A 15420-nucleotide genomic window follows, 5' to 3' on the forward strand; every position below is an offset into this window, starting at 1 on the left:
GTCAGTAGAGACGGGGTTTCTCCATGTTGGTCAGGCTGGTCTCAAACTCCCGACCTCAGATGATCCGCCTGTCTCAGCTTCCCAACGTGCTGGGATTACAGGTGTCAGCCACCGCGCCTGGCCCTGGTGTTTTCTTTCAACAATTTAAATACTTCACTCCACTCTTTTTTTGCTTGCATGGTTTCTACGAAGTAATTAGCTGCAATTGTGTTTATAGGTATGATGGCTTTTTCCTTTAGCTTCTTTCACAATTTTCTCTTTGTGTTTGGTTTACGGGGTTAGAATAAGGTAATGCAGAGCTGTAGATGTTTTGTATTTGTCCTGCTTGGAGTTCTCTGAGCCTCCTGGATCTGTTATTTCATGTCTGTCATTAATTTTGTAAAGTTCTTAGCCATTTATTACTTCAGGTATTTCTTCTTCACTCTTTTCCCTTTCTAGTATTCAAGTTAAATGCATTTTATGTCTTCTGAAATTGCCTCATAGTTCTTGAATGTTCTGGCGGGGGGATGGAGGTTCTCTTTGCATTTTAGTGGGGAAGTTTCTGTTGACCTATCTTCAAATTCATTGAATCTTTGGCTGTGGACAGTCTACTGATAAGCCCATTAAGGAATTTTTCACTTAAGGTTTTAACTTCTAGCACTTCCTTTTGATTCTCAGGGTCTTTGTTTTGAGACAAAGTCTCACTCTGTCGCCCAGCCTGGAGTGCACTGATGCAATCTTTGCTCACTGCAACCTCCACCTCCTGGGCTCAAGCATTTCTCCCACCTCTGCCACTTAGCTGGGACTACAGGTGAACACCACCATGCCTGGCTAATTTTTTTTTTTTTTTTTTTTGAGACGAAGTCTCGCTCTGTCACCCAGGCTGGAGTGCAATGGCACTATCTTGGCTCACTGCAACCTCTGCCTCCTGGGTTCAAATGATTATCCTGCCTCAGCCTCCCAAGAAGCTGAGATTACAGGTGCCCACCACCACACCCAGCTAATTTTTGTATTTTTAGTAGAGACAGCGTTTCCCCATGTTGGCCAGGCTGCTCTTGAACTCCTGACCTCGTGATCCACCCGCCTTGGCCTCCCAAAGTGCCATGATTACAGGCATGAGCCACTGTGCCCAGTCTAATTTTTGTATTTTTAGTAGAAAGGGGGTTTCACCTTGTTGACCTGGCTAGTCTCAAACTCCTGACCTCAAGTGATCTGCCTGCCTCAGCCTCCCAAACTGCTAGGCTTACAGGTGTGAACCACCGCACCTGGCATGATTCTTAGTTTTCTTATCTGTTTACATTACCCATCTGTTCTTGTATGTTGTTTACTTTTACCATTAGACCCCTTAACAGACCACATTTTAAATTTCTTGTCTGATAATTGCAATATCTGAGTGTGATTCTGATGTTTGCTTTGTTTCATCTGATTGTTGGGTTTATTTTTTTCCTTGCCTTTTAGCATGCTTATAATTTTTTTGTTGAAGGTAGAATATCCACTCTATTGGGCCATAGGAACTGGGGTAAATAAGCCTCTAGAATGAGAACTTATGTTAATCTGGCTCAGAGTTGAGAGCTGTGTTTAATGTTTGCCATAGCTGTAGGTGTCAGAGGCTTCCAGTTCCTCTAGTGTCTTTGTGTTTATCTCCTCTTGCCTTTGGGCTTCCCTCGATATTCCTCCTGAGAGTCCGTGTCTTGCAGCTCTTCCAGCTATAATTCACTGTTACTATCCTGGAGTCCTGTTGATGTGGTGGAAAAACATGGGGGAGGTGATGCATTCTATAATCTTATGATTAAATCTCAGCATTTTAGTGGGCTTGTGTCCTTGGGCTCTGACCTGCACAAGTGTTCCTTTTTTTTTTTTTTTTTTTGAGGCAGTGTCTTGCTCTATCACCCAGGCTAGAGTGCAGTACAGTGGTGCAATCACAGCTCACTGCAGCCTCTACTTCCCAGGCTCAAGCAATTCTCCCACCTCAGCCCCGAGTAGCTTGGACTATGGCATGTACCACAATGCCTGGTTAATTTTTGTATTTTTTGTAAAGATGAGGTTTTGCCATATTGCCCAGACTGGTCTTGAACTCCTGGGCTCAAGCAATCTGCCCACCTCAGCCTCCCAAAGTGCTAGAATTACAGGCGTGAGCCACCGCACTGGCCAAGTGTTTCTTAATTCCCCTTTGTACCCCCTTACATGACCCAGCCCTCCTCCAGATGGGATAAGGCTCTGTGAAAAAGTGCTTTCCTCTGGGGAATAAGCTTTATTATGGAGAAGGCTCTAATTACAAAGATGATTCTCTCTTTCCCCTGCCAGAGTAACCAGAGGGTCTTTCTCAGCTCTTCACCAATAGAACCAAGTAAGGTAAAACCCAGGAAAAAGTTGGGGGTGAGGGGGAGTTGCTCACTCCCATGCTAGTCCACACTCAACCTCCAGCAGTTCATCAAAATTACCATTTAAGTTTTCCTACTAGCTATGGCTCCCGTGGCTTCTGCTCCAGGCAATTAGATCTTGCTCACTCTCTGGACTCACCTCTCTCCAGATTTTGGGATGGCAGTGTGACCTGCACACTCAGCTCTCTAATGGGACCAAGAAAGGCCAGTGATTTTAAGTTTGCCCAGCTTTTTCTTGTGGTAAGGATAGGATAACTTTCAAACTCTACGTGTCTGAGCTAAAACCAGGAGTGCTTTCTGAAGTATTTTTACAACTACGCTAGGCTTCCTGAAGAGTTAGGCAGAAGTTTTTCATCTTAAAAGTCCACAGGAGGCACTTACTAGGGATGAAACACCCCCATTCGTTAGAAACATGGGTGTCCACATACAACACAATCTAGGGCAGCTTGGGTTTTGCAGTCAGACAGACCTAGGCTGAAAACCCAGCAGTGCAATCCTAAGCAAGCTTAACTTCACCACTCACTCATTTCTGCATCTGTAAATGGGTTGTTGGGAAGACTGAGGTAAGCCATGCATAATACTTAGCACTCAGTCTAGCCTACAGTGAGCACTACATATTATACTCTCCTGGTTTAAGAATCTACATTTCTTAAGGCCCTAAGGAGGTCTCAGTTTCACAGACTCAGGTAAAGTCACTATCAGAAACCAGCTCAGCAGCACCCAACCTCATTCCCCATTGCCCTTTTCTGCCCTCTTTGAGTTTGACACAATTGTTGAGCACCCACCACCACCACACCACTAACTGACCCAGCTACTTATTACTGAGGGCAAAGTAAGTCAGGCAGATCTGGATTTAAATCCTCATTCCACCACTGACTGGCTGTGTGGCCCAAGCCAGGCTTATCTCTCTTAACTTTTCTACGTCTGGGGTCAGATAAACAGCTGAGTAACTACCTCACAGGCATGCTGGTAGTGCTAATGGAGGGAAATGTGGTCATGCAGAGGTGATGACTGGCACAGATGGCAGTTACAAGGTTCCTCAATCTCTGAGCCTCAGTTTCTTCCAGTGTGAAACAGGGATGACAGGATCATTAAGGGATCTGCACTATACTTGTGTAAAACTGTTCATTTAACCAGCACTGCAGGAATAACTGGGAATAAGGGCAGAACTGGAACCCGTATCTATCCCCTGTTCAGAACCCAGTGACCTTCATTTTTTCCAGAGGCCTTAACCAGACAAACAACACAAGTGCTGGAACTATTCTGATACTCAGATGGTTGTCATCAAGAAAGAAGGGATGTCATCTGATGATCTCACTTGTAACACACGTGCACACAGACACACACACACCCAACCTCTATCTCAGATTTTATTTTTTTTTAAAAAAGGCTCCAATACAAGGCCCCAGAGTAGTGCATGCAAATCAACGACCCTCAAAGTGACAGTCATTGTCAGATAACAAGCACAATCTGCTACAGTCTGTGACCTGGTAAAGAGACCACCTTTTCATTTTGAGTCCCATCACCAACTATGCCAATGTCCAACCTACCACACAGCTCACAATGACTCAGAGGTACATTTTAGTATCTGAACAGCAAAGACATATTGAGCTGCAAGTACAATGAGTAAGTATCCTTAGTGTATTAGACAGGAGGAAATACAAACAAGGCATAAAAGGGAAAAGCCAACTTCATCTGATGCCTGAATCCCTAAGTCTCTTCCATCTTTTCTCATGATCTGTGTCTAGGGAGATCTGCTATTCCATATCAAGACCTTGCTCATTTGGTGATGAGACGGGGCTGTTTGCCTTGGAAGACTAAAGAAAGGGTGAATATTCACATGAGGTAAGAACGTGAAGTTGTGGTTATAATACATAGGCCAAGTTTTCCCTGCTGTCAACCCATCTCCGTAACTCCAACTTTGTGCCTGCATGAATTCTGCGACATGGTACAGCTGATGGGTAGAGAATTCTGCGACATGGTACAGCTGATGGGTAGAGAATTCTAACTCCTGTGATGTATATATTTACAGGAGAAGATAATCATGGAAGAATTAAATGGAAGAATTCATAGAATACAGCCATGGATAAACTTAATCAAAAGAATATGATTTTAGTTTGGTTTAGTATATTCAATCAGTCAGTTTTGTTTGTTTTTTTATGAGACAGAGTCTTGCTCTTGTCACCCATGTTGGAGTGCAGTGGCACAATCTTGGCTCACTGCAACCTCTGCCTCCCAGGTTCAAGCGATTCTCGTGCCTCAGCCTCCCTGAGTAGCTGGGATTACAGGCGTCTGCCATCACGCCCAGCTAATTTTTGTATTTTTAGTAGAGACGGGGTTTCACCATGTTTGCCATGCTGGTCTCAAATTCCTGACCTCAGGTGATCCACCTGTCTTGGCCTCCCAAAGTGGTGGGATTATAGGCGTGAGCCACTGCACGTGGCCGGGCCTTTAAAAATAGTTTAAAAAAATGTTTCTTCTGTGTTTCTCAATTCTTTTAGTTACTTACAGATTGCTACCTGAGGTGATTTGAGGGAAGGGGTATGTTTAGTGAATTAGTCTTAATCAAAATCACTAGCAAATTAAAAGAGAAATGTTCTCACAAGAAAAATAATTATGATGCAAAGCAGCAATTAGCTTCTGGAACTACCTGCTTTTCAGTTCATCCTCTTTTCAGAGAAATGAGAGCCTAAGCAGGGAGGAGCCTACTGGCCATCTGAGAAACCCTCTAGAGTAACAGAGAAATGTCATGGGCCTCAGGGAAGAAAAGAGGCCTGTACCAGGCAACATCTTAGATGCCTGGTTGCCAACTTCTCAAAACAACCCATAACAACCAGTAGGGTTGGTAACTGGCTGACATTCGTTAACACACTCATATGGCTGTTTGTGAACAGATTCCAAATGCAAAGGGTCCTTCACACACTTCTACCCACTCCCCGTCTCCACACCCCTATACAAGATCTTTTCATTCAACCAAAAGGATAAGAAATGTGCTACAGAAATGTGAACATCAACACAAATACAGATTATTTTTTCATCAAGAGAGTTAAAACATTCCCATTATCAAGAGGGGTCTTCACCAGAATGTAACAAAATGAATTTCAGCTCTCACACCAGTAACCAGTGAAAGTATGGCCTACAGCTAGTTACATGGCATAAAGTGACCAGTGGTCAGTTATTGTTCATTAGTTAAGATGAGTAACTGCAGAAACTCTACCCAGAGCTGAGCACATGTGGCTATCAAGATGTCAGATGTCAGTTAAGGGTTATGTTCCCGTAAACCAAAGCACCAGAGCTAAATTAACAATTTCCCTTTCTGGCCTTAATTGACCAATAGTTTAAGTACTGTGGTGCTACCAGCACGATCCTGGGTTGTGCTTCTTCAAACATTTCAGGTTCTTAATACTAACATTGGTAATAAAATATTTCATCAGGGCAGGCGCAGTGGCTCACGCCTGTATTCCCAGCACTTTGGGAGGCCAAGGTGGCGGATCACTTGAGGCCAGGAGTTCGAAACCAGCCTCTGGCCAAAACGGTGAAACTCCACCTCTACTAAAAATACAGAGATTAACCAGGGGTGGTGGCCCACGCCTGTAATCCCAGCTATTCAGGAGGCTGAGGCACAAGAATCACTTGAACCGGGGAGGTGGAGGTTGCAGTGAGCTGAGATCATGCCACTACACTCCAGCCTGGGCAACAAAGTGAAACTATCTCAAGAAAAATAAAAAATCTCATCAGTGCCCCAAGTCAGGACACAATGAACCAAAAGGGAAGAAGGCTCATCAAATAGCCTTGGAAATTATTTTAATTTAGCTTCTGACTCTGGGAAGCTTCCCTTCTTCTGGTGATGTTCTGCAAAAGCTTCCAAATCACCGATTCCTAAATTAGAGACCAGGCCTTTTAAACAGACCCAGATCAGAGTAACTTTGCCAAAGCTCTGGAGGGAGATTTTTCCAGTGACAGACAATTGTTCCGTCAGAACAAGGGTGGGGAAACTCTTCTCACAAATAATACTAATATCAACCAAAAAGTTAACCACTCTTTTTTTTTTTTTTTTTGAGATGGAGTCTCACTCTGCTGCCCAGGCTGGAGTGCAGTGGTGCGATCTCAGCTCACTGCAAGCTCTGCCTCCCGGGTTCACAGCATTCTCCTGCCTCAGCCTCCAAAGTAGCTGGGACTACAGGCACCCACCACCACGCCCGGCTAATTTTTTGTATTTTCAGTAGAGACGGGATTTCACCGTGTTAGCCAGGGTGGTCTCGATCTCCTGACCTTGTGATCCGCCCGCCTCAGCCTCCCAAAGTGCTGGGATTACAGGCGTGAGCCAGTGTGCCCGGCCACTACTCTTATTTTCTAAAAAGCTCAGGACCAGATTCGCACTGATACCCTGCACTGGGAGCTTAACTTCCTGAAAGAGACAAAAAAGAACTTAAACTGAGAAAATAGACCCTGGTGAAATATTCCCATCACCCCACCTTAAAAAGAGGTGCTGGGCTCTCCTGGGTCTAAACTCTCCCCTTCATAGCAGCACCTCCCCCTTCTATTGTACAGACAGGAAGCGCAGAGCAGGGGAGAGGCGGCCCCAGGTGAAATGGAACTCACAGCCTACTAGGGATGGACTTCTGTCAGAGCAGAATATAGCTCAATGGAATCTACCTCCTCTGTCTTGGCTAAAGGAAGGGCTCTAAAAAGGCTGCCCTATAATACTGCATAAGGAACCAAGACTAGGCAGTAGCAAATGGACCCAAGAGGTACACAGCAGCCATTTCCGCCCTGGGCCCAACAGAGCTGCATTTAGTTATATCTCGGTAGTAAAAATGTAAAGTCCCTTCAAAAGGGGTAAACCTCCGATTACAAAAGATAGTAATAATAAACAGGAAAAACAGCAACTGAATGCTGATTCTCCCTGTTCTAGTTTCTATTTTATTATTCAACTGTAGTGGAAATACCTCAAAGTGCGCAACACAAAACAGCAGATTCCTGCCCCTCACCTGTGTGCATCTGAGTTCTCACCCTGCCACCTTCCCCATCCATCCCGCCTGCCCTCTGTCCTGCTCCACTGGCTCCTGCCAGACCCCTGGGCCCAAAGGTGCCCTCTCCACTGCTGGTCAGTCAGCGCCCCCCTTCTGCTTGGCCAGGGTGTGCTTCAGCTCCCGCAGGTTCTCTGTCAGCACCTCTACCTCATCCAGGCGGCCGCACTGCTTGGCATCAAAGATGTATGCCTTGATGTTATCTATCTGCTGCAGGAGGAGCTCTTCCTCTATGGGCTCCTCAGCCTCTGGCCCACTGTCACTGTCCATCTCAAAGGGGTTGGTACAGGTGGATTCCTCAAAGGGGTTGCCAGGAACCAGAGGGCTTGAGGGCCTCTGCTGGGGATGTTCGTCTTCCTCGTTGAAGGGGTTAGGAGCTGGGCTGTCTGGCTGAATGAATGGATTCCCTGCCACTGCCTCCTCCTCCTCCTCGTCCTCTTCCTCGAAAGGATTGTACTCTTTCAGGATGCGGGCTGAAGGGTCTAAGGAAACCCCTGCAGCAGGAGGACTAGTAGTGCCCTCTTCCATGGGGCTGGAGAGGTCTTCCTCATCAAAGGGGTTTAACGAGGGCCCCTCATGTTGCTGTGGCATGCTGCTCTGGGTTAAGAGCTCCTGGCCAACGGCGGGGGGCCCAGACCACACTCTGCTGGGTTGAGTTGAGCTAGGTGAAGGGGTCTTGGGAGCTGTGCTGCTTGGAACTGGGGAAGAGCCTAGATCCAAAGCATAAGCAAGGTGGGTGCGAGGCTCTCTACTGGGCTCCAGCTGAAAAGGGCTGATTTCTCTGAAGTCCAGGGACCGAGTCCGTGTGTGCAGGGATGCCACCCGAAACTGCTCCCTTTCTCGTTCCAACTCCCGTTCACGCAACATCTGCAGCTGTTCCCGCTGCAGGTCCTCCTCCTCAGCCTGCCTCCGGGACAGCTCGATGGCCTTCTCTGTCTGCTGCTGGTCATACTCGTCCTGCAGCTGCCGCAGGTTCTCCTGCAGGGTGCGCACTTCATCCGTGCGGCCCGCGGCCTTGGCCTGCCTGATGAATGATGTGATGTTGTGGATCTGCTGGAGGAGCGGGTCTGAGTCCTCACTCTGCCCCTGACCTCCTGACAGTGGGAGCCAGCCCTCAGCCTTTCTCAAGGGGGCAGGGCCCCTGCGGAGAGATGCCACCTCCCCGTTGGCCGTTCGAGAAGCCACGCCACTCTGCCTTTCCTCAAGCCTTCGCTGGGACTCCAGGGCAGCCTGGGGAGAGAGCAAAGCAGAGAGAAGAAACAGTCACCATGCTGGCAGCAGCCCACACTGTCACCCACCCTCTGCTGTCCCTCTATCCCTGTGCCAGTGACACTCCAATTTCTCACCTCAGGACAAAGATACCCAACTGCTAAAATCAAGTCATGTTTTTGTGTATATGTGGGCAGAAGGGAGACCCTGATTTTCAAAAATAAAATATAATGAATAAGTTAGGGCATCAGATTTTCTCGATCTTAGATTCACAGGCCGTATACTTTTCTTAAACCTCTAAGGTCTGCTCCCCTCATCTACACTGGAATCTCACGCAGCGTTAAATACATATAATTTTCCGTTTAATATTGCATATACCGATATGTTCTACAAGGAACTTCCTAACGTCTTGGTCCTCTGCAACTCCTGCCATAGGGAGAACTGTCAATCTCTGTGGTATTCTAGCCATGAGAGAATCAGCAGAAGCTCTGAAAGAAAAATAGGACCTGGGGAGAAAAACAATTATTCTAGTTCCCATAGATGAAAGTGAGGCTGAAACACAACCGAAGAAATATGCACATTTGAGAGACAGGTTCTGATTCACTACAACCCCACACATCCTGGGTGCCCATGGCAGCCTCTGTGCTTGAGAGCCACAGGAGGAAGCGGGCCCCATATCCCTGGCTTCACTCACTTGTCTCTCCACAGCCCTCTTCCTCTCCATTTCCTCCTTCCTCTTCTTTTTCAGTTCCTCAAACTGTTCTTTGGTTGGCAGTGACATCAAACCAAGCAACTTTTCCTGCAGGGAGTGACAGACAATTTTACACTTAAACGCTTTTAGAGAAAAAATGAACCTTAAGCCCCATGATGAAAGTCTGCTTAAGCTGAGCCACTCTATTCTCAGAGAGTGACATCATTTGACAGCAGCTAGAAAGGAGCGAACTCATATTGGGTGAGAGAGTCAACTCCAAATGGGCCTGCATTTTCCTTATGAAATGATCAACATCAGATCTCCCAGTTACTCACCTGATGTTAGCTTCTCTATGAGGTCTTGTCCCTGCCCAGCCTATTAACTTAGCGAACCTCAATCCCAGCCCTCTCTCCCACACTTCCCTGCTGTAAGTTTCTCCACAACACTTTTGCTATCTTACATACTAGATATTTTGGTTGTTTATGATCTCTCTCCTTCTCTAGAACATAACCTTAATGAGAACAGGAACATTGGTCTTTTTTGTTCACTATAGGATATCCAGCACCTAAAACACTACCTGGTACATAAGAGGCATTCAACAAATGATTGCTGAATAGAGTCACTAATCAAAGTGAGGAAGGGCCTACTTCTCTATACTACACAGTTCGAAAACTAACCTAACAGGACTCTATCTATTAGATCTCTTTGTTGGCTGGGTGCAGTGGCTCACGCCTATAATCCCAGCACTTTGGGAGGCCGAGGTGGGCTGACTGCTTGAGCTCAAAAGTTTGAGAACAGCCTGGGCAACATGGTAAGACCCTGTCTCTATTTAATAAAAGAAAAAAAACCACTTTGTTTTAATTAAAAAAAAAAAAAAAACAGATCTCTTTGTCAGGGAGCCCCAAGGGTGGTTAACTGTGACTCTCTCAGAAGGGGCCTTCAGGGGTAGAAAGACACAATTCAGATCTAACCACTTAGGTTAGTCTGCCCTTAATCGGCTGTTTCCTCCCAGCTGATGGCTCAGGAAGAGTCTCTTAGGAGATTATCTTAAGGAAGAAATACTAAGTACCAGTATTACTATCATGGCAACACTTAGCAGCAAAAAATTAGTCTATCAAATGTTCAACTAAAGAAAAACGGTTAAAGAATGGCATATACAGTCAATATGCAGTATCGTAACTACTGTATATAAAAAATACAAATGGGAAAAAAGAAAACATACCAGAATAATGAGTGATTGTAATGGGGACATAGGATTAAAAGTAGTTTTAGTTTTCTCTGAAATCCAGATTTTTCTCTAAGTGTGGCATCATGCATTCATAATTTCAAAAAATAATAAATGTATAAATAGGAAGTAAACAAGTCATTGGCATGGATCTGCCTCCTGGGAAGCAAAAGAGCAGGACAGGCCAAGTGCAACATTTATGCCAACCCAGGATGGCTTTACCTGCACAAAAAGTGTAGCTGAGTATCTGATCATTCTCTGCAGCCGCAAATTGCTTGGATGTGGTGGAGGGTCCTGGTTCAAGCCCAAGGTTAAGATCTTCTTACTGAATTGGAACAAACACATGAATGTAATGAGCACTGCCAGCTTCAGAAACAAGGGTGAAAAGTATAACATCTGGAGTTGCCAGGCTTTCATGCCAGGAAGGTGTGTAAAGATGGGCAAGTGACTCCATCGAAGTTTCCTTGAAGGCAAAGCCCATTTCTTACCCTTTGGCTGTACACAGGCCTTAGCAAAGGGCGCACAACACTGTTATGGAGTGACTGACTACACATGCAGAGCCAGTTTCACAGGTGAGCAACTTATGCAACTGGAAAGGACTGGCACTTAAAAGAGCCCTATGCTTGGTTTAATGCTCTGCTGTTAGTGTCTTTATTCTTAATAATTTTTGAACAGGGGACATGCATTTTCATTTTGTACCAGGCCCTGCAACTACGTAGCCCGTGCTGTATGTCTGGATGGACAAAGGCACCTCATCTTATTCTCCCTCTGAGTCACTGGCTAATTTAACCCCAACGGCCAGTCCACAGTTAAAAAGCAGCTGTGGACTTGAGCACAGACACAAAGAAAGAAGCTGAGTTTCTATCTTCACTCCACAACTTTTGCTATCTGTGACATGATTCCTCACCTTTGACATAGGATGTTAATCCCTACCTTGCAGGGTAACTTCAGTAGAATAAATGAGCTATTCTAGAGAAAATAGCCAGTGACAGGCACGTGATAGGTGTCAATAACCAGCTCCTCTTTCTTTAATAATAGCAAACATTAGAAATCCTTAACAAAACAAAAGTCACTGAGATGCATTAACTGCCAGAGCTGGACTCTTCCTTGCCCTCCTCCTCACCCACTGCCCCATCACCAGAAGTCTGAGTGAGTGCAGGTCTGCTTTCGCCATTTCATTAGAACAGCATCTTCTCCATTCCACCAGCTGGCAGGATACCACTTAACAGACCTTACCTTAAAGTGTCTATCAGCTCATACACTTTCTGCACTTCCACTCGAAGGTCACTGGCATGTTCCAGACTGTAGGTTGTCTCCCCAGCACTAAGGAGAAACCAGAGACACATGACCTAAGTTTCATGGTGCAGATTGGACAGCGTAGTGTAGAAGGACGCTAAAGGTGTAAGGCCTCACAAAGGCAGTTAATTCTCTAAAGGTGGCATTTCAGACTTTCGGATACAATGCAGTGTCCATCTCTCGGAATGAATGAATCAAGTGGAAGTGATGTTTCGAGTTGCAGATGCAACAGGGACAGATTCATGCCAAGGCCTCCAAGGACTAGCCCTTATGCTCATCACCAAAACAAATGCGGCTGAATTTACTCTGGCCTACTTTCCCTGAACAATTCCACTATATCTAACAAGATGTAAGAAGTGGTTACACTACATTAAGAGCAGAAAGCTACTTGGCTTTTCTCGCTCAAAAGTACCCAAGGAGGTTCGAGACCAGCCTGGCCAACATGATGAAACCCCGTCTCTACTAAAAATACAAAAATTAGCCAGGCATCGTGGTGGGTGCCTGTAATCCCAGCTGCTCAGGAGGCTGTGGCAGAAGAATCACTTGAACTGGGAGGCAGAGGTTGCAGTGAGCTGAGGTCGCACCACTGCATTACAGCCTAGGCGACAGAGCAAAACTCGGTCTCAAAAAAATTAAAAAAAAACACACACACATATATATATATATACATGGTTTTGTTTTCAAACAAGGCACATCTACTACTACATGCATCGCTTTAAATGTGGCAGATAGGCAACACAGGTTTAAGACAAAGACAGAAAACTCTGAAATTAATAACACTGGATACCATAATTAATTCTTTTCCTACAGGTTGGGAAAACACTGCTGGGATATGACTCTAGTAGTTAGCACTTTAACATCTAGGTCACGAACACTAAGCTTCATAAAAAGCAATGCTCTTAAGCAGGGATCAGCAAATTTTTTCCATAAGGAGCCGAATCATAAATGTTTTCAGCTTTGCAGGCCACACAGTCTCTGTTGCTGCTATTCAACTCTGTCGTGGTGGTGCAAAAGCAGCCACAAACAGTAATCAAACATGGGCATGGCTGTGTTCCAATAAAACTTTATGCAAACAGGTGGCAATAACGAGTGTTGGTAAGGCTATAAAGAAAGTGAAACCCTCATACGCTGCTGGTGGGAATGCAAAATAGTGCAGTCATTCTAGAAAACGATTCAGCAATTCCTCTATGGAATGTTACTCTATGGTAATATATAGTTACCATAAAACCCAGCAATTCCACTCCTAGGTACCTACCCGAGAGAAATGAAAACATGTCTACACAAAAAACATAAAAACTTGTACACAGCCGGGCACCGTGGCTCACGCTTGTAATCCCAGCACTTTGGGAGGCCGAGGTGGGTGGATCACGAGGTCAGGAGATCGAGACCACGATGAAACCCTGTCTCTACTAAAAATACAAAAAATTAGCTGGGCGTGGTGGCAGGCGCCTGTAGTTCCAGCTACTCGGAGAGGCTGAGGCAGGAGAATGGCGTGAACCTGGGAGGCGGAGCTTGCAGTGAGCCGAGATTGCGCCACTGCACTCCAGCCTGGGCAACAGAGCGAGACTCCGTCTCAAAAAGAAAAAACTTGTAAACAAATATTACAGGAGCATTATTTATAACAGCCAAAAGTGGAAAAAACTCAAATGTTCATCAACTGATGGATAAACAAAATGTGACAAGTATCCACGCAATGCATTCATACAGATGGAATGAAGTATGCAACAATATGGATGAATCTTAAAAACATTACACTGTGTGAAAGAAGCCAGACAAGAGAGATTTTGTATTTATGATTCTATTTATATGAAATGTCAAAAGCAGACAAATCGATAGAGACAGGAAATAGATTAGTGGTGTCCAGGGAGATAGGGAAAGGGCAGTGGCTGCTAATAGGTATGGGGTTTCCTATTGGGGTGATGAAAATGTTTACAATGAAGACAGTGGTAATGTTCGCATAATTTTATGAATACGCTAAAAACCACCGAACTGTACATTTTAAAAGGGTAAAGTTTAGGGTGTGTGAACTACATCTCGATTTTAAAAAAGAAGCAGATGTTGGCCAGGCACGGTGGCTCACGCCTGTAATCCCAGCACTTTGGGAAGCCAAGGCGGATGGATCACCAGGTCAAGAGATCAAGACCATCCTGGCCAACATGGTGAAACCCTGTCTCTACTAAAAATATAAAAAAATTAGCTGGGCATGGTGGCATGCGCCCGTAATCCCAGCTACTCAGGACGCTGGAGGCAGGGGAATTGCTTGAACCCAGGAGGTGGAGGTTGCAGTGAGCCGAGATTGCACCACTGCACTCTGGCCTTGGCGACAAAGCAAGACTCCATCTCCAAAAAAAAAAAAAAAAAACAAACAACAACAATAACAACAACAAAATATATATATATATAATAGCTGAGCGTGGTGGCGCGTGCCTGTAGTCCCAGCTACTCGGGAGGCTGAGGCAGGAGAAATGCTTGAACCTGGAGGTGGAGGTCACAGTGAGCCGAGATCATGCCACTGCACTCCAGCCTGGCAACAGAGTGAGACTCCGTCTCAAAAACAAAAAAAAGCAGATGTCAGGATACATTTGGCCCATGGGCTGCAGTCTGCCAGCCCCTGCTCTAATGGACATGCCTGCTTTAAGCCCTGACACCTCAATGTGACATTCAAGTGGCATCTACCCAGACATGTGCATGAGACCCACTGCCCTTCTTCTGCTCTGTCCAGATGCTGCACTCAGCAGCAGTACCTATTGTCTGAGGCCCTTCCCAAACCTGCTCAGTCAGAATAGCCAAGGTCAACTGAATGTGGCTGTCTTTTTACAAGCTCATGTGATGGTAACATGTACCCCACTAAAGGACAGACATGAAGATGATTCTCTTCATAACAGCCAAAAGTGGAAAAAAAACAACTTCAGCTGGTCTCAGAAAAAAAGCACGGTTGAAGTTAAGATTTTCATTTTTGGCTACTGGAGAATTGACCTAAAATGCCAGAAAACAGTCACCACTGGATTAGAAAAACATAGAGGAATAGCTTACTTTAATGATGCTGCCATCCTGATGTATTCTGGAGCTTTCTGGTCAACTTTCTCCATGCAAAGTCGTAATTTCTAAGAACAAAAACAAAGAGGTAAGTGGTATGCTCAAGATATAGAAACACCTACCCAGAAGCTAGGCTCCATCAACGGAGATATATTTAAAATGTTCACTTTTCTAACACATTAATTGTTGTTATCAATTTCCTGATTTATAGGCCTACTTTCCAAGCAGAAAATTTTGTAGGAAGGAAAGTGAGAATGGAGCTTCTGACCAGATGTTTCGTTTTGTTTTTTTCTGAGAAGGAATTTTGTTCTGTCACCCAAGGTGGAGTACAATGGCGCAATCTCCGCTCACTGCAACCTCTGTCTCCTGGGCTCAAGCGATTCGCATGCCTTGGCCTCCTGAGTAGCTGGAATTACAGGCACGCTGCCACCACGCCCAGCTAATTTTTATATTTTTAGTAGAGACGAGGTTTTGCCATGTTGGCCAGGCTGGTCTCGAACTCTTGGCCTCAAATGATCCGCCTGCCCCGGCCTCCCAAAGTGCTGGGATTATAGGAGTGAGCCACCACTCCCA

General features: G+C 45.4%; 1 protein-coding gene across 7 annotated transcripts in view; it reads right to left on the minus strand.

Moving 5' to 3' along the window:
• Positions 1–3716: 3716 nt before the first annotated feature.
• Positions 3717–15420, minus strand: part of RBSN (rabenosyn, RAB effector) — a 29504-nt gene continuing 17800 nt past the window's right edge. For all 7 annotated transcript variants that reach the window (XM_032149813.2, XM_032149814.2, XM_032149811.2 and 4 more), the window contains 5 exons: positions 14845–14915; positions 11752–11838; positions 10738–10840; positions 9294–9398; positions 3717–8620 (listed from right to left, as the gene is read on the minus strand). In XM_032149813.2, coding sequence (XP_032005704.1) covers positions 7469–8620; positions 9294–9398; positions 10738–10840; positions 11752–11838; positions 14845–14915 — 1518 coding nt within the window. In that variant the 3' untranslated portion in view covers positions 3717–7468. The remainder of the gene's footprint in view (positions 8621–9293; positions 9399–10737; positions 10841–11751; positions 11839–14844; positions 14916–15420) is intronic.

The sequence above is a fragment of the Hylobates moloch genome, unplaced genomic scaffold, assembly GCF_009828535.3.
Source record: "Hylobates moloch isolate HMO894 unplaced genomic scaffold, HMol_V3 SCAFFOLD_4, whole genome shotgun sequence".
NCBI lineage: Eukaryota > Metazoa > Chordata > Mammalia > Primates > Hylobatidae > Hylobates > Hylobates moloch.